Source organism: Alternaria novae-zelandiae, assembly GCF_023758075.1.
Source record: "Alternaria novae-zelandiae strain BMP 2774 chromosome Unknown scaffold_11, whole genome shotgun sequence".
In the NCBI taxonomy this organism is placed as follows: domain Eukaryota; kingdom Fungi; phylum Ascomycota; class Dothideomycetes; order Pleosporales; family Pleosporaceae; genus Alternaria; species Alternaria novae-zelandiae.
Genome location: NW_026056971.1, coordinates 1,134,437 through 1,154,646, shown reverse-complemented (window position 1 = coordinate 1,154,646; position 20,210 = coordinate 1,134,437). Strand labels below are relative to the sequence as shown.

Genomic DNA, 20,210 nt, shown 5'->3' with positions numbered 1-20,210 from the left:
ACATCACCAAACAGATCCACAAGTTCGAGCAACAGAGACGCGGAACCAGATCGCCGCCGCGTGCAAATGGATATCACCCAATGCCGGTCCTCCACGGGCAACAGCAAGGCCGGCCGCAGTCTCAAGGTGGCTACCCCGGCAGCCCTGCTCCGCAAGGCGGTGCACCATCAGTGCCACAGGGTTGGATACAGGAGTACGACACAAGGAGCCAACGATGGTACTACACAGAGAAAGCTACGGGAAGAAGTCAATGGGAACCACCGTCTTTCGCCCCGCCGCGCGCCGCTACGTTCCAGCCTGACGTTCGCATGCCCAGTCCATACGAGCGTTTCACCCGGGAAGACGAGCAAAGTCAGCGATGGCGCGAGCGATCCATTTCCCAGCCACAACGGCCAGGGTCTGGTGTAAGTGGACATGGACATGGACAGTTCCTCGATCCGAGAGAGAACGAAGGAAGTGGAGGCGGCAGTACAAGCCCAGGTGGCATGCATAACCAGTTGCCACCAGGATCACATTACGATATGAAGACGGGGAAGGTGGTCAGTAGTATGTTCCCGGAGGGTCAGACTCATCACAGCTGGCAACAGGAGATACAGAGGATATGATGTTTGTTAAAGATGCTGGAGGAGGAATCAGAGCGACATACATAATGTCACCGACATGGAGTTCTTGCTTTACGGAAAGGATACCTTCGACGAGTCGATGAGTCCTGGTGTTATGAGTCTTTGATCAAATGTCTGTTGTACAGGCGACTGCGATAGAACTCTTACCGTTGTCACAACACTAGCAACTGTACTGCGCCTTCTGTAACTGAACTTTGGAGATTCTCGTATCCCAAATGATCTCGTAGCCTCATGCCGTAGCTCACAGTTTGGCTGCTCGCCGCGATTGCCCTGTAAAGCTGCCGTCACTTCATCTCGTGGGAGTTTTCAACACACATCTGCTTTGTGAGGATGTAGAAAGCACATTCGGCTGTAAGCAGGCCTCGAATTGACCTAGGAGTCTACATTGCTACTAAACTTTCCATTTGTCTCTTTTAACAACAATGTAGGCTCCAGAGTGAACGAAGTCGTTCAGACGCTCCCAACTATTTCTTTCTCTTTTGTATAGAATACTGCCCAGCAGACCACCGTATCACAACCTAGTAAGCCGAAAGCAGACAATTAAAGCCTCCCATGTCCACATTCGGCATCATAATCGACCCTGAAGGATATGTAAAACGCGGCCAACTTCTTGAGGGATGATTCGTTCTTGAGGGATGGACAAGGTAGAGGCCGGAGACATCGTCCATAGATGTATCCGAATCTGAGTCTATCAACCACCTAAGTGGCTAATACAAGGGCCACTAGTAAACACATATCACTGCCAGCCTCGTTCTAACTGGAATAGGAAGGTCAGAGCATCAGCGGCGGCATGGAGGACTGACACTTTATCAGATCCTGCTAGGCAACAATCGGGATGGGGGGCCTGGGCTCATTCCGATCTGATAAGAGCCCAGATCCGAACTCCGAGCGAACATCGTATATACTGTACGCAAAGCGCGTCACGGTTTATTGGATATATGCAATTCTCGCTGACGATATTCATACATATGTGTCATTCCAAAGACCCTGAGAAAGCTGTCGATGGGATTGTTGGTGGTCCGGCACCGGGCATACTCAAAACTGAGCATCGAGCCCGTGACGGGGAAGACCCGGAGATAACGTCTTGGACCACTGACGATATTAACGACCGCCTGGTGCGGTTGAAGAATGAATACGGAGTATGTTAATGTCTTACTTTGATCAATTCTTGCTAACAAATTAGTCAACATGGGCGTCACCCACGGACACCTCCGATCCTTACAACTGGCAAGCTTCACGCAAGATCACCATGGGAATTATATTCTCTTTCGGCCAGCTGATACCCATAATGTCTGCAAGCATGATTGCACCGTCGCTTCCTGCCATCGCTTCCGATCTCACCATCAGCGCTTCTACTGCACAGATAACCATGTCGGTATACTTCCTTGGCATGGGCATCGCGCCGTTCTTAATCGCAAGCGCCAGTGAGATATGGGGAAGGAAGCCAATCTGGCTGATATGTAACGCTTGGTACGTGGCCTGGAACACACTTTGTCCTGTGGGAAGGAACACTGGCTTGATGATCGTTGGGAGGTTTATGACCGGAGCTGGTGCGAGTGTGGGCGTAACGGTAAGTGATAAGACTTATTAACGCCGACATGACAATGACTAATTATCCGCAGCTCAATGGACCAGTCATGGCAGATATGTATGGCGAGAACGAACGCGGCAAATCCCTGGCCATGGTGACGCTACTGCCCTTCCTTGGTCCTGCTCTCGGACCAATCATCGGTGGTCTTGTTACCCATTCCCTCCATTGGTCGTGGATCTTTTGGATCATGAGTGCTTTCAACGCAGTAGTCCTAATCGTTGGATTCTTCTTGATTCGCGAATCATACACACCAGTCTTGCTCCGTCGCAAAGCCTTAGCCGAGGGTGGTAACGTCCCAACCACCAAAGCTGAGCGTGCTCGCATTGCGCAGAACCTCCTGCGTCCAATCCGCATCTTTATGACAAGGCCTATCACCTGGCTTATCTCACTGACCGCGACGTTGTCTTTTGCCGTCTATACACTCATGCTCGCTACTTACGCGTCGCTGTGGATCGACAAATACGGTCAATCTGAGCTTGTCGGCAGCTTACATTATCTCTCGGTTGCAATAGGCTCGACCCTATGTGGTCAACTGGGCGGCCGCATCATGGACTGGTCGTATCGAAGACAAGCTAAACGGACTGATGGAAAAGGCGTGCCTGAGTTCCGCATCCCCTACATGGTTCCAGGAATGATCATCATGCCAGCCGGTCTCTTCTGGTATGGGTGGTCGGCCGAGCGCACACTCCACTGGGTGATGGTCGATTTCGGTGTTGTTATCTTCACGCTGGGTAGCTTCATCGTGAACCAAGCAAGCATCGCATACCAGATTGAGGAGTTTGGCCAGTTCGCAGCTTCCTCTGGTGCAGCAATTCGTTCTGTTTCGTATGGCCTCGCATTTGTCTTTCCGGTTTTTGCGCCCGACATGTACAACAGTCTGGGATATGGTTGGGGTAACAGCGCATTGGGTTTCGCCTCGATTGGTTTGGGATTACCAGCAAGTGCTGTGCTGTGGTTTTGGGGCGGTAGGATAAGAGCTGTTGGCAAGTCAAGCTGAGCACAGCGATCAACTACACATGTCAATAGAGCATGGGGGTTTAATTGAGGATGTTTAAAAACGGCTAGTTTGAACGAAACCTGGACTGTAAGATACTTAGGTAGAGTTGGAGAGAGTGCGTGATCAAAACGAACGCGTCGCAAGGTCCGCTAGCCATGACGTCATTGCCGCATTGACCCACGCCACGCTTGAGCACCTGCAACTTCGAAATCTCGCCCAGGGGGAGGCCTTCTACTGCACCATCGTCGAGTTCCTGATAATCGACCTTGACAATTCCGTTCTCTCCGTGACCCGTGTCAGCATATTCGGGGTGCACAGCCGCTACTCTGGCGAAGATGATGAGCTTGAGAATATCTTCGCCGCTATTGCCGCTCACCCTCGCCCGGCTCCCAGGTCCCAACCTTGGAAGCCACGGTTGTTTAACGTTCTCTTGCGCGTCTCTCTCCCAGCTTTCCAATTCGTGGTCATGTCGAACATATTCCGCATCGATCTCGGAAGCAACCGTCTCGCCATCAAAAATGTTTCCGTGATCTAGCTGGAGAGAGTATAACTTGAGTACCAGAGAGAGCACGCTGTTGAGTTTGCCCGACAACGTGCGGTATACGAATGGGTTGGCCGCAGAATGTAACAGGAAAAGAGAAGCGAAAAAGTTCGGATCGTCGCAGGGCGCGAGCTTGATCAGCGACAGCTGGGACTGGATATCTGTGTAATCGTTGAGGAATGGCGTACCCGTAAGTGGCAGACGCATCAACGGTCGAACGCGATTTACAGCCTTGTTGACACCAGTCTTGTCGTTTGCGATCTTATGTGCCTCGTCCAAGATTTGGCCCCTCCAGTATATGACCATGGTGGGGGAACGTGCGAGAACCGGTGTCTTGAAGAAGTCTTCGTGCGACGCTGCAGCGGCCATGGCATCTTCGTAATCTGACCGTAACGTCTCATAGGATGTTATTACCACATCAACTGCGGCAAGCTCGTCTGCAGTATGCGCTGTGGAGTGGTACCACGACTGGTGTCCATGGTATACAATGACACTTGGAGGGTTTTCCAAGTGCACCTGGAGCTCCTTCTCCCATAAGGGAATGAGATCGACTTGGACAACGATCAGAAACCCTCCTTGTATGCTCACTTTGCGGTCAAACTCATGCGAATCATGCCCTTCGTCCAAAGTTGTCTTGTCAATCAAGGACCAATCACGCCCATGCATGGCAAAGTCTTGCTTCAAGACGGCGTACAATCCTACGGCTACCAGCGTCTTGCCAATACCCATGCCGTATGCCACAATGGTTCCATGATGGCATGCCTGCAATCTCTGGAGGGCCCTATGGATAGCATGGCGTTGATGTGGGTCGAGAACGATGGGCTCTTTCGCATTGGTAAGCTCCGATGGTGTTGCAAAACCCATCCCCGACTCCGTTGTGTGATCATCTGATCCAACCCGAAGCCCTTCCTGTATCAGACTCCACAGCAAGTCATACTGACTTTTCAGAAGTGCGGGACTCACGTCCTTTGCCTCTTTCGTCTTCTTGTTCTTGTTCTTGCGCTTCCTCTTCGAAGGCTTCTGTTCGTCATCTTCTTTGGGGGCGATATATGCCTCAATGTTCTTTCTCCTCCACGTTGGGTTCAACCCTCCAGTCTCATGGACCATGTTCAAGAGCCTGTTTCGGGTATTGGATGGCGGTGGGGCAGCGTCATCGAAGTCTTGGAAAGGTCGCACTCTGAGCGGGTTCCTCCGCTTAAAGTCTGGCGGAAGCATGGTGATGGGTTAACCAACACTGAATACTCCCCGGGTAGATTTATGTGGCAACACCCACATGCGATCTCAACCTGTATCTTCTCCAGTCTTTGACGATGACTGCTTGTGACCTTGGCTAGGCTCTATGTATCCTTCAGGGTTGTTTATGATATCGAGGGCGGTTGTGGAAGCTTGGATTGACTGCTCCCGGCGATCAAGCTGGGTAACCTCAAAGGGTTAACAGATGCACGAATACGCCCAGAATCAGTAAGAATGCTGAATAAATGCTGCCCATAATTCCCTGTAGTCGATACGGATGCGATTGACTCGATGCGCCAAAGGTTGGGGCAGTTGTCGATGTAGTCGGTAGGTTAACTGCCAGCTCGGGAATCTCGGGAAGAGCTGTCTGAAACCGATCTCGGTTGCAGCCTTGTCGTTCTTCTCCGCGGCCTTGCACAGCTCTCCAAGCTCGGTCCACAGGGGACCAGCAGTGGCTTGGAAGTCAACACCACAGGCTTCGACGTCGTTATCTAGGACCTCGAGCATCGCTTGCGAGGTTAACTGCCGATCGTTAGCGAGACTGGTTGCAATCAACTTTTGATGTGTGTTTACCTTGCGAGCATTCTGGCGCTCGACGCAGTTGGCGAGTTCCTTCACCTTGTGAAGCATCTTGTTGGGGGTCTTCTTGTTGGCATGCCGTCTTTAATGGCCTTGATGTTGTCCTTGTGCGTCTCGATGTTTGCGCGCAACTTCTGGTTCTTCTTCTTGAGTCGGAGTACGTCTCTCTTAAAAGTCCGACAACTCAGAATTGAATGTCGGGTTCGAGTTATCCTTCTCGGTGGTTTTGGGTGTTTCCTTGGTCGGCTGCGGAGGAAGAGAGGATGTCGCGTTCGTGGGAGGCCTTGGTGTTTCATTAAGTGTCGAGTTGGGCCCGGCTATCCCCTGGAGCTGATCGAGGGTCGTTGTAGCGATATCCAGCTTTTCGCTGAGGGAGTCGCTGAACGAGAGCAGAGGGAGCGGCATGGTGATTCAGGAGTTGGTGTAGGAGACGGAGCGCACGGTCAATAAGCGTCGTCGCTTGTTTTGCGTAGTCGTTTTCTATTGCCAGGTTGTCGCTCTAATTCGAATAACATAGTAAGGAATGCGGAATAGCGCTTGCATAGGAAACACTCGTGAGAAGCTAGCATATTGATCAGAACGAAGATTGGGCGTTCGTGAAGACAAAGTAAGAAGGCAGATAGAACCAGCATGCGGTCTAAGAGCATTAACAGTCTTAGCAAGAGGACGCGAGTATGTTACATATAATTGGCCTTAATCAAGCGACGCTCTCGGTACATCTGTGGGTAAGACAACGGAAACCTTAAACCGAGGCGCACTACGCAATGCCATAGCAGCGTCTACACCTTTTTTTGGCTATGCTGTATTTGTCTCGGATTTTCGTGCTGACCATGGGCTACCTCGAAGCTGTCGCGATTACACTAGTTAGCAAAACACGACTTCGAGAATCATCCTGTGTCAAGACGAGGGCCCCATCCTGAATCGACGACGCATTCTCTTCTTCTTGTATGCCTCAGGCTATACGTTCATCGCCTACGCAAGTCATGAAAATACAGGCAGAAGCCCACGACGATTGATTCAACTGCTGAGAGCATCTAACAGGACGAAGCAGTAAGATAACAATGACGCGTCATCATCAAATGCAAACCCCCAAGCCTACCCAATCGCGACCCATCGCACTCAGCATTCCACGCCACCTTCTGCGACCGCGCCAGAACCTCGCCCTACCTCCCGTCAACACCTTCTGCACTGCACCCCGCCCTGTAGCCATCTGCAACTAGCCATCGTGCATCGATCCCACGACCCTCATCGCACATGATATTCGTCCGGTACTGGTACCGAAGCGTGGCTTCGCACGCTAAGCCCGCCAACTTCGGGAACTCCGACGATCCCCTAGGCCGCAATCAGGCCAAGTGCGCGGGAAGATAGCGTAAGCGAGCTGCCCTGGGATGTAATCCTGGTCTGTTAAGGCGATGCCGAATGCATGGAACGGGGAATGTGGGATTTGATGCTGGGCGATGCATGATTGCGCGTGATATTGTGTGATGATGGCCGCGTTGTGCGATCGATGGAAAGTTTCCAGTTGCTAATTTTGCGCCATGGGGTTGTGTCGTGGAGAGGCTGCGTTGCATTGTGATTCGTGAGGAAGCACATTGGCACATGTCCATGCTACTGCTAGAGCCTCCATTACTCCTCACTCAGCCCTGCCTAGTGTATGACGTCTATAGCATTGATGCCACGCTAAGTTATCTGCCTTACGAACAACCGTTTGGTAAAAGCCCTGGTGCATTGCATCCACGTGCATAATCGGTCGGCTCCGCAGTGTGGGATTCGACGGTGCGAGTCCGATCTGGCCATGTGCCTGTCAAGCTGAAAGCTAGTGCACGACGCTAAAGGCAGTTAGTTCGAGATACCCATATCGCTCCAGGGTTCACATTCGTTTCTTGATGAGGGGTTGGTTAGTAACAGGCTTGTGTGCGTTTTCGTGTTCATGAGATGGTGTTGACGTGCTTGAAATACCAATAGTGACTAGAATTATTGACATGAAAAGAAGAAAAGAAGACGAAAGAAAGGAAACAACTCAAGAAGGAACTAGGATATGGGGATGCAGCCTAAAAGCCGCAATTGACAAAAAAGCGAGAAGAAGAATAGAGGAAACGCCCGAACGGCTGTCTATGGGTCAACTTTACCCGACCTGTCCTGTGCTTTTGCCATGCTTCGCCATCACTTCGCATGCATATCTGCCGACCGGTCGCTTGTGCCTTCCAAAAGAGCGGAACATGTCCCATGCACCGAAATGATTCAAGACGCCAACGCCAACGCTAAAGTAGGCTATCATCCAGGGCTACCCCAAAGAAACAAAGTGTATGTGCTTCCCAAACCGTGTGACCAGCACTAGAAGAGTAGTATTCGAAAAGCCTGAACAATGAGTCGCGATGTGTAGGCATGTCTTGCCAATAGAGACTCGCCGGAGGAGACGTGTGCGGGGAAACGATGAAGAGCGGAGGACCGAATCCGCTGCAGTATGATGTGGGAGTGGGCGTATTGGTAGGATGGCGGTAATATTCTCAATCCGATGGACAGCCCCGGGCAGTGTTGTTGGATCGTAAATGCTTATCGTCGAGTCATAAGTATCTGTTGGATCTGTGCCAGCGAAGGATCTTCATTCAGCCACTTGCCCTGCGAGGCGTCTGCGGCGCGCAGCGTGTTTTCGACATAGGCATCGCTGATTGCGAGGAGTTCCTGTAGTTCAATAGTCAGTCTAGAACTTAGTGAGCTAGCATGCAATCTTCCCAGCCTGGTGCTTCTCGTCACTTCTGAATCCCTCTCCTCCAATCTCAAAGTGGAATAGGGGAACGGCACATTCAACGTACATTTCTCATTGTAGCGTCAGCCTGCTGGAGTGCACCCAGATGGCTCGCGTTGGGCCTCTGGCCGCGCAAGACGCTGTTGCGGGCGTTCATCCACCGCAGGCCAGCGTGGGCTCGTAGGTAAGCGCGTTGGCATTGGAAGCGTCGCACAGCGGCGTCTGTGATGATGCTAGAACTCGTCAGACACCTCTTTCGTGCTAGCTGCTGCAGTCCCTTATGAGGGGAACAGGCAGGAGGAAGTGACCTACTTTCTCAGTTGCTGCTTCTCTGCCTCCGGATCCCCTGAACCCGTGCTGGCACTGCCAGAAAAGGGTGTCTGTAGGATGGCCTGTGCCTCGCTGGTGCATTGTCGTAGCAGAGAGTAACCCTCAAGGTAATACTCTTCTGCTGTGGGAGTGGCGCGTAACTGGACGAGGTAGTGTTGTAGGTTGCGGAAGTCGGTCATGATCTCTGCAATGCGCATGGCACGGGCATCGTTGACTAGATGTAAGTCAGCCTTTGTGTTTTGAATAGTCGAATGAATTGGGAAAGTTGGGAGGATGGAATTATTTTGCTGGAGTAGGAAGAGCCTTACGACCGTCAGACATGGTAGCTTCGGCTTTTTTGAAATGAAGATCGACTGGCGACAGATTGATGAAGTGGCTAATAAGAAGTAAGTCGTAGATAGTAGAAGAGAACTAGGCTTGCTGGCGTGGATGGGTGAATTGAGGCGGCGTGGCGAGTATTAAATAGCATGTAGGAGACATGTATTCACGATGATGATGATGGTGGTGGTAGTGTTCATGAGCAAGGCTCTCGATAGCGTAAGGTAGGAATAGCCATGCCTGCAGGGCTGCTCCCGCCGCTACCATAAGGACGTCCCACTTTGGGAACGTGAGTAGCTCCCAGCTGTACTAGGGCCCTGGCCTGGTAGACCACTCAGGACCTTGCATTGGGCAGCTCGAGGCTTGTGAGGAGGTGTGAGAATCGGCATAGTAGCATCACCGTCAGTACCAGTCTCCACTACAACGGGATGGCCAAACATGCAGGAACCGTGCGTCTGCATCTAACCATGCCTATTTTTCGATGCTCCGCTACGTTTGCTCTCCAGCTGGAATGGGCAGCGTTGTGCTGGACCTTTTCAGCAGCCCTAAAAGCGCCACATCGAGCGAAGTAGTTTAGCGAGCCAGCCCTGGTAGGCTGCATCGGGTAAGGCATCAAGGCCAAGCTGTGTATCTCAGCCGCAGCATCCACTCTGATTGGACGATGCTTATAATTAGTGGTGCGGTCTTCGCGTGGTAGTCCGCTGAGTATGAACCTGGAAGTGCGTGCCGGCGTAGGGTTGACCTGCGCGCAAAGTCGAACAACGCTCGCGAAAGCCACGGTAAGCCACGGTCAGCCACGCGACGGCTGTGCTGGGCACTCCGACGACTAGGAGCCAGTAGCATGACGTCGATGGAGCAGTTCGCGAGTTATTGCAGACCGTTGCAGCTGAGGCAGTATGGGAATCTGGTGTCATGGGCGAGACCAAGTGGAGTCATGGCTGAACTCACCACATGTTTCTTGTCCCAGGACCGGCCGCTTCGTCACAATTGCGCTTATGCAGGAGAGTACAGTCTAACGTCTTCATTCATGGTGCTGCTGGAGCACTTTTGACGTCTGAGAGGTCGTATCATGCTATCTGTTGTTATCGTCATGGTTCGTCTCAGTCATACCTCAGCGACCCACATGCCGTTCCAGCTCCACGGCCATTGCTGCCTTCCTTAGTCCTTGTCTGCGATTGACTGTAGTCGTTCATCGATTTCCTCTTCGGTGAGCGCCCTAAAGGCGGAGTCTGTGCCCTCCTGGCCGTTGGTCTTGGGGCCTCCTACGATGCCAATCTCCAATTCGTTCTTCTTGAAGTCGACCGACAGGACGGTGCTCAAGGCGGTGATGGCCAGCTCGACAACCTCTTCCCAGTTGCCCTCAGCGTGCTCCTTGTTCTTCAGCTTCTTCTCGAGGAAGTTGAGCGCCTCCTGCGTCTTGGGTCCAGAGGCTGTTGCCTTGTAGCCTACGTAGTAGCCAGCTGGGTCGCACTTGTAAAGTTGGGGGCCGAATTCAGAGTCGAGGGAGACGAGGGTGGTGGCTACACCGAGCGGTCGCATATAAGCCTGCACGTTGCTTAGCATCCAGTCGCACCTTCTTCAGGCATCGCCACTTACGCGCTGTGTGTAGACCTGGCTGATGTTGGCTATCCTCTTTGCCAGTACGTCGCACGGCATCTCGTAGCCGTACTTGTAGCGGAACTCGGCAGCCTCACCCCGCGCTCTGCTCACGGAGGCTCTCGCATCGGCGATGGATCCGGTCATGACACAGCCGACCGAGGGCGACAGGCGGAAGATGTGGGATACGGAGGAGGGGTCGATGAGCTTGTCCTGTGTATATACGTCAGTACCTTGTGCAGCCCGTCGTGCTTGCCATACGTACAGGCACCTTCTTCTGCGAGATGACTACTGCGCAGTCCTTGCCCCGCACGCCCAATGATGTGATGTTTGCTGCCGTAATCGCCTTGAATGCATACTCTGCATGTTGTGTTAGTCGTGGCTCCTCCAGGAAGTCGCGGGGTCTATCGTTGCTCGGGCGGCGTAGATAGCTCGGGATGCCTACCAACTTGGTATAGACGACCTTGGTCCGAGAATATGGTAATGTGTCTGTCGTAGCCTGCGCTTCCTGTATGACGAGGTCCCTGTTAGCATGTATGCGGCAAACACCAGGTTATAGCTTCGACGCACCAGACATGATGGGCGGTGGTGGATCTGTGTATTTGTAATTGGCGGCTTCAGCTGCAGCAACGGGTTCCGGAGATTTGCGTAAGCTCGGTGGGCGCGGTCTGGGGGTTGAAGGCGAGGTTGTCGGCGTTGGCTGTCACTACACGCGTTGCTTGTGGCCTGGAGCTCTGGGATCGCCGTCACTTGGTCTGTGCCTTCCTAGATCAGCCCCGAAATTCTCTGCCTGCGACCTCTCATTCGACCTTTCCCTCCTGACAGGACGCTCTGCTCCAGCTGATTCGGTCATGCGCGATGCGATTTAACTCTTTGATACAGATATCCATATTCCGCATCTGATCATGGCTAATGTGTTTGAACCGGGCTACATCCCGGCTTGGAGACGGCTAGGGCTCAAACTGAGGCACGAAGAAGAGGCCGAGTCCGGAGACGCCGTACCTGAACATAAAACACCATCGATCGACCACCAAACAACTACAGACTATCGTGCGCAATCTTTGCCATCCCAGAAGCGTGCCGTAAATGGCAAAGACTCAAAGCTTGGCAAACGGAAACACCAACATGAGGCAGCTGAGGATCATCAACAGGATGCCAAGAAGAGTCGGGTTGAGGCCACGGAAAGCGACGTCAAAGGGGCTACTAGTGACGAATTTCCAGTCGTGACTTTCGATGTCGAGCCAGAGGCTCCCACGGAACAGACTCCAGCAACAAACAAGCCTTTCAAAGGAGGAGATCCGAATTATCGAAAGAAGAAAGAGAAGCCAGCCAAACGCCGGAGAGAAGAAAAAGAGGGTGATTCTCAGCCCAAGACGCGTCCCAAGCCAAGCTCCACTCACCCCCCTCACGAGCCAGCGTACGCGACAGCACGTCCAACTTTACTTGCCTCCACTGAGTTGGACCACGCCAACCCAGCCGCAGCCACAACACCACAAAAGCTCCCCAAGAAATCCAGCCGCAAGGAGCCCTCTGACTCACCCCCACTGACAGACGTGAGGAAATCAGTCGCATTCACCCCCGATACCAAACGGTCCGACGGGAATACCGGCCAGGATTATTTCAAAGCCTGGGTTGCCGAACAGAAGGGAACTGGACCCGTCTCCCAGCCACCCGAAGTCTCCAACTTTGTACTCCATTCAATCATTGCCGAGGAGCAGAAGGCGGCGAGGAGGAACGGACAACTAGACAAGAAACCAGCGACAGAAGCAGAACCCAAAGAAGCCACCAGTCCGAAGACCCCAGACGCTGAACCGGAAGAGAAGTCGAAACCGCAGCCGAAGCCGACACCACAAGCAGCACCGAAGCCTACGTCGAAGCCTGCGGAGGCAAAATCCACACCTGCGCCCGCCACTGCGCCAAAGGGAAAGAAGAAGGATCCTTCGGTATACATTGCCTATCTCAGGCAGTACCACTACGATCGCGACAACTGGAAGTTCAACAAAGCGAAACAAAACGACGTTGTTGATAACGCCCTAAACATCTTTCGCATCCCTAACGAGCATTCCGAGGCCCTAGTTGAATACATTGCTGGTCTCCAAGGAGCTGGCGTGATCGAACGCTTGCGCGAACGTTGCAGGGCAACAGTGAAAGACATCGACGAGCAAGACGCCCAAATGAATGACGCGGAAGCCAAGAAGGTCGCGCGGGAGGACGCAGAACAGGAGCGCATCCTCAAGGAGCGGAAGAGGAGAAAGACAGAAGGCGACATCACAGACCTCGGAGAACACGAGTACAGTGCCGGGTTCATTCGACGTCTGCAAAGGCGACGAGCTGAGGCGCTCCTGAATGCTTTGGGTCGCGCTGAGCCCGTACTGCCAGCAGTGACTCCAAGATCTAACATCAACCCTTTGATGGAGCATGTGGAGCCAGCGAAGCCCGTTGCACGAAAGCGGAAGCGCAGGACAGAAGTGTCGAGCGATGAGAGCAGTTCGGACAGCAGCGACTCGGACAGTTCAGACTCCGACTCTGATGACGGCAGCGACTCGGATTCCGGATCAGACAACGCGACTTCTGCCAAGAGCGCCAGCAGCTCTAGCAGCGAATCGGGAAGCAGCGACAGTGACAGCGGCAGCGATAGTGATAGTGATAGCGATAGCGATTAGAATGGTGATTAGGAGTTGGAAATAGGAGCAATGGATGGAGTTCACAAGGCATTACCAATCCTCTTCTTTTCGTCTTTGCAGTGGTTACCTGCAGGTCTGAAAGAGCTACCTTTACTGCCACAACTGTACATATCAAAACGGTCGCAAGGAAGCATTTTTGTGGAAAGTCGATACTAGTGGTACTCGGCAGAACAAAATACAAGACGAATGAGATTAAGCATGCGCAGTCCATCGTGCCTTCCCGAATAATGCATGTACGATACCGGAATCGGTTAGTGCATCGTCAACATGCAGCAGGTTCCCCGCCTCTTTGCCTCCACAGACGTTTGGTGATTGCCTCATTCATCTTATCAACATCCGTCCCATAGATCATCGTCGGAAATAGCACTGAGAGCAATGGCATTGTCACGCCTGCCCACGGAATTAATCGAGCACATAACCACCTACCTGGACCTCCCAAACAGTCGTTCACTCCGCCTCACCAGCCCATCTCTGAGCAAACAAATCTCCCATGTATTCAAAGACCGTTTCTTCCGCAAACACACCCTCCAATGGACCCAATCCGCCTTTTCCATATTACTGGAAATAACATCGCACCAACATTTCGGCAACGCCATCCAACACCTCATTGTCGACGCCACACCTCGCCACTCAATCCATCTTTGGCAAGCACAAATACGTATCGCAGAAACACAGGGCATTGCTACGCCATATGGTACCGCATCAGCTACCCGCGATCTCGAAGCACAATATATCGCCGATTACACAGCATCAGAAGAAATAGCCAAGTTCTTCAGCGAAACAAGATTCGATCGCAAAAGCCTGGTGACTATCTTCGAAAGACTAGAACACCTGGACTCCATCACATTTTCGTACGAAGGCATGCACGAGAAATACGCAAAGTTCTGTACGCGGTATTGCAAGAGCAGTCAACAGGAGATGTCGCGGCCATTTGTCTCCACCATGTCTGCGATTGCAGAATCCAAAGTGCAAGTTCGACGTATTCAGGTAGACAGCGACAAAGCCTTCGGCGCAGTCAGTATCGGCAAGTTGGAAACGCTGGCTCCTTCGCTCCGTTATTTCGACCATGCATTTGAGAAGCTGGATACACTGCAACTGCATCTCCGGGATCTACGCTCTTCAGTCTCAGGCTTCGAGATCGACACTACACGCGCGCCGTTCGTGGTACGCTTCCTGGCTAAAGCACGCAACTTACGCAACTTGGAATTGAGCTGTTACAGCATCTTGGAAATGGATGTGTTTGGGGAAATGGCACGGCATTGCCACTTTGAAAAGTTGGAGGAGTGTAAACTTTCCGTTATGCGGATCATGAACGGTGACGACCTCCTCACGCTTCTAAAACCCGCAGAGAATACACTACAATCGCTGAGTCTGAGGTACATCATGAATTCAGATCCCTATAACACGTGGTGGCACATTTTGAGCCGCGTTGCTAAAGAGGAGGATGTGCTGCCGCGAGTGGATCGTTTACATCTGGGCTGCTTGATTTCCGATTCCAGGCGCAGAGTATGGATGAATGAGCTGCAGGTGCAGAGCTTTGCTGGGAACGATTGGCGAGGACATTTGTCTGATGCTCTTGGTCAGTACAAGACGAAAGCAGCAGATTCGTCGTGGAGTCTAGGCGCTCTTGCATATCCGTTTGTTGGGTTGAGCGTGTGAGATGCAGCTATAGAGGAAAGTACACCATGATCTATATGACCTCCTTCCGCGCTGCAAAACATCGTTCAGGGTGTATGTATTTATTGCAGAGCGTAGGTGCTTTGCCATGTACAGACAACACCAGCGTGCTCAGCCCACACTTTAAAACATTCGCGCAGCTTATTCCCGTCGACGATAGTCCATCCACGGGGTCTATAATTGATACTGAAACGCAAGGCTTGCTGCTAGATGGTGAAGATACATCACTCCGTCGGGCAGCGAAACAATAGACAGAGATGACATCGTACCCGATGCTCACAGGGCAACAGAAGCATAGTGGCAATGGTGACCGCCGGAGGGGTCACACCCCTCGGACAGCGAAAGGACGTGATAGTCTTTGACCACGGGTAGATAGCCGTTTCAAGTGTACCCGGTGGCGGACCGCCTCGTCCGTCATCAAGGGTAGGTCAGATCGGAAGTCCGTTGAGCTCAGGACCCTGTGAAGCATTGAATAGTCCGAAAAGTAACTTCTGCTACACTGCAAGACGTCACCCGACGGCGAAGATTGAGCCGAGGTTATGCGGTTGTTGGAGGGTGAAGTAAGACAAAAAGAACCTGCGCTATACTGCGAGATTATCAGCAAGAGGACGGCCGAGGATGTGTGGTCAGTAGCGACGTCGAACGGCGCGAGCTCTGATTAGGGGTTGAGAGATTGATGTAGTGATTGCTTCTTGCGACTGTTATTACTCGACACCTATATCACAGTCTGGCAAATCTCGGATGTCAGCAACGGCAAACCTGCCAGTGAGCGCGCAGTGTCACCAAGCCACGGTCTCGACTTTTCGATCAGCAGCGGGAGATAATCAGCGATGGGTAGCGCAAGGGAGACCCCATCATACACCCATCGCGATAACAGCGGATGGTGGTACGAAAGTTTCACAGGCCCTGTTGTGAGTGGCTGGGTTGGGGAAATGAAAGGGCGGATGCGGGTTAACCCCACAGAAAAGGGTAAATATGGTCGGCCGTGGTTCGTCGTGTTTCGCACGCATGTTAGTAGGGCAGCCAGTGTGCCTGGCACATCAGGCGGGCAGCAGTCGTGCTGGTGCGATACCTGCGGCTGTGTTGGACCTGGCAGGTGCTCGACCAGAGAAGTGTTGCAGGTGCGTGGAGCTTGGCTGACATGTTTCTGTGCGAGGAAACGGATACATGTAGCCTGAGGCTTGAAGTGGCTTGCGCGGAGTTGGAGGTGTCGCCGTGAATGGGTAAGCAGTTGGGAGTAGTATCCAGTAGCACGGATGGGTGAAGGAGGCTGCACGTGGTGGGAGATAAGGTGGATGCTCGATATATTGGCCGCTGCGGAGAGATGAATCTAGACGCGCAATTGACTATTTACCCAAGAGCGGAGGGCCAATGACGGTGCAGGAGGCTCTGCTAGCGGCTGGATCCCGTACCTGAGGTCAGCAAGTCCCGGTCAGCGCCGGCAGCAGATGAGTGCAAATCTGTGCAGCGGCGTGCGAGAGCAGATGAAAGAAAGCGATGCGCGGAATGTGAATAGATGAGGCCGGGCGAGGCCGTGATATGGGCGCTGGTGGTGAGGCAGCTGGAGGCGTTCGGTCGCCCGGTTGAGGCTGCAATAAATAGATTAAGGTTATGCACACGAGGGCGACTTGGCCCAGAACGGCCGTGGCTTGGGACCCCAGTCAGGTGCTTCAAAGAGAGCAGCAACACTGTCTGTAACAGTCTCCCCCTCCGCAACGGCCAGGTCGAGTGCACGACGATCGCAGCTCTGAGGCAGCGACAAAAAGAAAGAGCGTTTCGGACATTTTCGCGTGCTCATCGACATTGTCGCCCGTCGGCACACCTCACCCTCAGGCCCCAGCTCGCCTTGACGAAACACGCGCGGCCCACCCCAGCCGGCGCCCCAACACCCAAGAGCCACGCCCGTCTGACCACGCTACTGCGCCCTCGTCCTCAGGTTCCTCACCACCTTTGCGCCGCATCACCGCTTTTGCTTCTTTGTTGCGTCGCCTTTGTCCCCAGTCACTCGTTACCACCCTTCGCGCCGCCGTACAAGACTTCGCCCGCCACCCTTCGCACCTTCCCATTCTCCGTAGCGCCGCCTATTCTCGCCTGCTTTCTTTGTCCCCGTCGCCAGGCACTCGAACCGCTCAAAACCGTCGCACCGTGCTATTTCCGCCGTACGACACCTTCACGATCCGCGTCGCACACCACCGGGTGCGCCCATAGCTGACAGCTGGCCCTCGTTGCTTCTTCACCTGGGGTTGCTGATCCCCTAACCACCCCATCCACCGTTGCCATGTCCATCCGTGCGCTCAGAGGTACGATCTGCGACCCTGCAGCGACGTGACTGCATATGACAGCCCGCTAACACGATGCCAGACGCTGAGAATGTCTTCCGGATAGAAAAGCGATGCGTCGCGTGTGAGACGGCTGCACTGTCCTGCGAGGGCATCAAGTGCAGAGCCAACGAGGTCTGCGTCCAGAACTCACGAACATGCGACCAGTGCGCCTCCGTCGGCTGCCAGCCCGACCCCACGGCTGGCGATGCTCCTGCTAGCAAGCCAAACGTCGGTGCCATTGCCGGAGGAGTCATCGGAGGAATCGCCTTCATCGCCATTCTCACATTCATCGTATGGAAGTACTGCCTAAAGGGAAAGAGACGGCCCATGTCCCAGCGCAGCGAATGGCAGGATGTCGACATGACGGCGCAAGAGAAGGCCGAGAACGACTTCCAGTCACGGCGGAGCGCGCGCGCGTCCACACACACCGTTGCCTCGATGGCCTCGTCCGTCCTCACCCGCGCCTCCAACATCATCCAGATCGCCTACATCCCCGGCGTCACGAACCGCTCAGGCCCCGGATCGCCCGACCTGCTCGTCCCTCCCGTGCCTCCGATTCCTGCCATGTCGCCTTCGTCTGGCATGAGCACCCCGTACTCTACCGCCGACCAGCACTTCTTCGTTCCCGACTTCCGCGACTCCATGATGTCTGCCAGCACCGCCGGCCGCACAAGCATCGCTCCCAGTCTCGCCCAACGAGGCAGCGTTGCATCGACCATGTACCGTCAAAACGCCATCGTCTCTCCACTGCCCGCCCAAACCATCGTACGCGGAAAAGCAGCTGTCGTCAGCGTCAAGTCGACTGCGACCAACAGCCCGGCAGAGACACCCAGCATGGAGACACCACCTGTACCTTCAATCGACCCCAAGCACACCGTGAAGCCCATCCGCATTCACATGCCTGGCATCAGCCCCGCAAACTCCGTCCGAAGCACCGCACAACTTGGCCCTGTCCGTGCCCTCAACATCACCAAGAAGAGAAGCTCCGACATCACACCACCCAAGAGCTCATCAAACTCGACAACAAGTGCAGACCGAACACTCGTCAACACACCCGAAGTCCTCGTACCCTCTGCCCGCCCACTCACCGGCTACTCTACCGCCTCATCGGATGACGGTGCTGCCCACTCGCGTGCACGAAGAGGAAGCTTAGCATCCGACTCTGGGGACGAATCCGACGATGACCACGTACGCGCACGACAAACACTACTTCGTAGCAACTCGGGCAGCGACCGCGGCTCACCATACCCTGATTCCCGGGACGGCACGCCTACCATGGACCGAAGTCCTTTCGCAGATAGCTCGTCACTCGAACCACCGCGACCCATCATGTCTTCCCGCATCACTTCATACGATACCTCGCTCGGCCTTCGCACACCGATGACGCCCATCGTAGAGGAGTCATCAGCGTCAAAACGCGGCAGCACCGTCTCCAACAGAAGGGACCAGAGCCCGTTCTCCGACAACCACAAGAGCGGGTTGTAAATGATGAATTCTACATCGCTGATTTCAAAGGCGTCTACTTTACCCAGCTTCAGCGAACTGGGCACCATCTATGTTACATCTGCGAAGATATCCAGCCACTGCGGCACTCACACCATTTCCTTTCCACTTCTCTTCTCTGGATCTAGGCATTACGACGGCCGAGATCTGGCATCTCGGATGCATTAGTCACACTTTCCGTGTTTTTTCGTTCATTGATATCCAAGCATCTTTTATTCTGTCATGATCTGATTCTGATCTTTACAACTTAACGTCTAGCTCTGACGGACGTGGTGCGATGACCACCGCACGGTTTTTATATTCCTGTATGTATGTATTCGAGCGCTGAGCGAGCGAGCCAGTGAGCGCCCGAAGCTGGGTGATATGGATGGGCTGGGATGAGAGGGGAGATAGGTGCGAATGAAGAATTGATACCACATCATCATTGAACTTGTGCGTGTTGCTTGAGTGACGTAAGTATAGACAATTGTAATAAAGCTTGGACTCCTCGCGGGTTTCAACGTGTTCTCAATATAGCACTGGCATGTATCGAGTGCACAGACAGCCGTGTCGTAGCCGCCCTGTGAGACAAATCGACCCAGAGTATTGGTGCGCATGTTCTACGCGAATCTCTGCTCATGTACATTGTCGCACTTTGTACTGCCCACCCGTTGGCAGATGGAAGCACACTGAATGCAGGTTCCCGCTGTACCTCGAAGACAGAATCGTGACACCGATGTCTTGGACTCGAGATTGACAAACAGTCAAGATGTAATTACCTTGACTTCCAACCCATTCCTCCTCTCTATCCCCATGCCAATCTTCTACCTGATCATCCATCCAACTCCTCAACTCCCCCGATACGTCGTATACCCAAACGGCCCCAACAACACCGGCACATGATAATGCTCGCCCTTCGCCTCCTGCCTCACCAGAAACTTGACTTCCACCTCCGGGAAAAACGTCTTAACCCCCCTCTCCCCAAAGAAGCGCTCAGTATCAAATGTCAAACTGTACTTTTGATCACCCTCTTGCGCGAACACTTCTTCCAGACTCGCGGAGGAGAAGGGCGTTGAAGGTGTCCAGGCGGTTACGCGGCCGTCGCCGTTTGTGAGGCCGGTGAATTTGGGGGTGGAGGCGGTGCTCGTGGTGGTTGTGGGGTGCAGGGTGAGGGTTACGGGGATGTTGGGGCCGGGGCGCCCGAGGGTTGTGTCGAGGACGTGGCAGGTTATTGGGGGTTTCTTCTCGGGGGTCGACATCTTTGCGGTGGAGGTTGTGGGTGGGGAGAGGTGGTTTGTGAGGGCGGTGATGCGGTGCGTGGTGGACATGCGGGTGTGGTGGGTTGAAGGTGTCGCGAAAGTGTGAAGACGTGTGGATGTGTGCGTAGAGTTCGGTTGAAGATGTGTAGATCTGGGAAGGTTAAACAGAAAGAGTATTTGTGAGTGTAGATATGATAATCGCGCGAAGAGAGACTTGCGGTACCTTCCTGCTG

The 20,210-nt window shown here is 53.4% G+C and overlaps 6 protein-coding genes across 6 annotated transcripts; 4 read left to right on the top strand and 2 right to left on the bottom strand.

The window, feature by feature from the left end:
- Nucleotides 1–1,911: 1,911 nt before the first annotated feature.
- On the top strand, nucleotides 1,912–3,211 carry J4E88_006140 (uncharacterized protein; the record flags this gene model as incomplete). Its single annotated transcript, XM_049399770.1, has 2 exons — nucleotides 1,912–1,998; nucleotides 2,246–3,211. The coding sequence occupies 2 exons, from the start codon at nucleotides 1,912–1,914 to the stop codon at nucleotides 3,209–3,211; spliced, it is 1,053 nt and encodes a 350-aa protein (XP_049254783.1).
- A 64-nt stretch (nucleotides 3,212–3,275) lies between these two features.
- Nucleotides 3,276–4,967, bottom strand: J4E88_006139 (uncharacterized protein; the record flags this gene model as incomplete). The annotated part of the gene is made up of 1 exon (XM_049399769.1): nucleotides 3,276–4,967. The coding sequence occupies one exon, from the start codon at nucleotides 4,965–4,967 to the stop codon at nucleotides 3,276–3,278; it is 1,692 nt and encodes a 563-aa protein (XP_049254782.1).
- Nucleotides 4,968–10,116: 5,149 nt separating this feature from the next.
- J4E88_006138 (uncharacterized protein) lies at nucleotides 10,117–11,131 on the bottom strand (the record flags this gene model as incomplete). The annotated part of the gene is made up of 4 exons (XM_049399768.1): nucleotides 10,117–10,503; nucleotides 10,555–10,767; nucleotides 10,820–10,914; nucleotides 11,125–11,131. The coding sequence occupies 4 exons, from the start codon at nucleotides 11,129–11,131 to the stop codon at nucleotides 10,117–10,119; spliced, it is 702 nt and encodes a 233-aa protein (XP_049254781.1).
- A 328-nt stretch (nucleotides 11,132–11,459) lies between these two features.
- J4E88_006137 (uncharacterized protein) lies at nucleotides 11,460–13,217 on the top strand (the record flags this gene model as incomplete). The annotated part of the gene is made up of 2 exons (XM_049399767.1): nucleotides 11,460–11,468; nucleotides 11,628–13,217. 2 exons carry the CDS (start codon nucleotides 11,460–11,462, stop codon nucleotides 13,215–13,217), a joined length of 1,599 nt encoding a protein of 532 aa, XP_049254780.1.
- Nucleotides 13,218–13,613: 396 nt separating this feature from the next.
- J4E88_006136 (uncharacterized protein) lies at nucleotides 13,614–14,897 on the top strand (the record flags this gene model as incomplete). The annotated part of the gene is made up of 1 exon (XM_049399766.1): nucleotides 13,614–14,897. The coding sequence occupies one exon, from the start codon at nucleotides 13,614–13,616 to the stop codon at nucleotides 14,895–14,897; it is 1,284 nt and encodes a 427-aa protein (XP_049254779.1).
- A 2,410-nt stretch (nucleotides 14,898–17,307) lies between these two features.
- On the top strand, nucleotides 17,308–18,721 carry J4E88_006135 (uncharacterized protein; the record flags this gene model as incomplete). The annotated part of the gene is made up of 2 exons (XM_049399765.1): nucleotides 17,308–17,316; nucleotides 17,402–18,721. The coding sequence occupies 2 exons, from the start codon at nucleotides 17,308–17,310 to the stop codon at nucleotides 18,719–18,721; spliced, it is 1,329 nt and encodes a 442-aa protein (XP_049254778.1).
- Nucleotides 18,722–20,210: the final 1,489 nt, after the last annotated feature.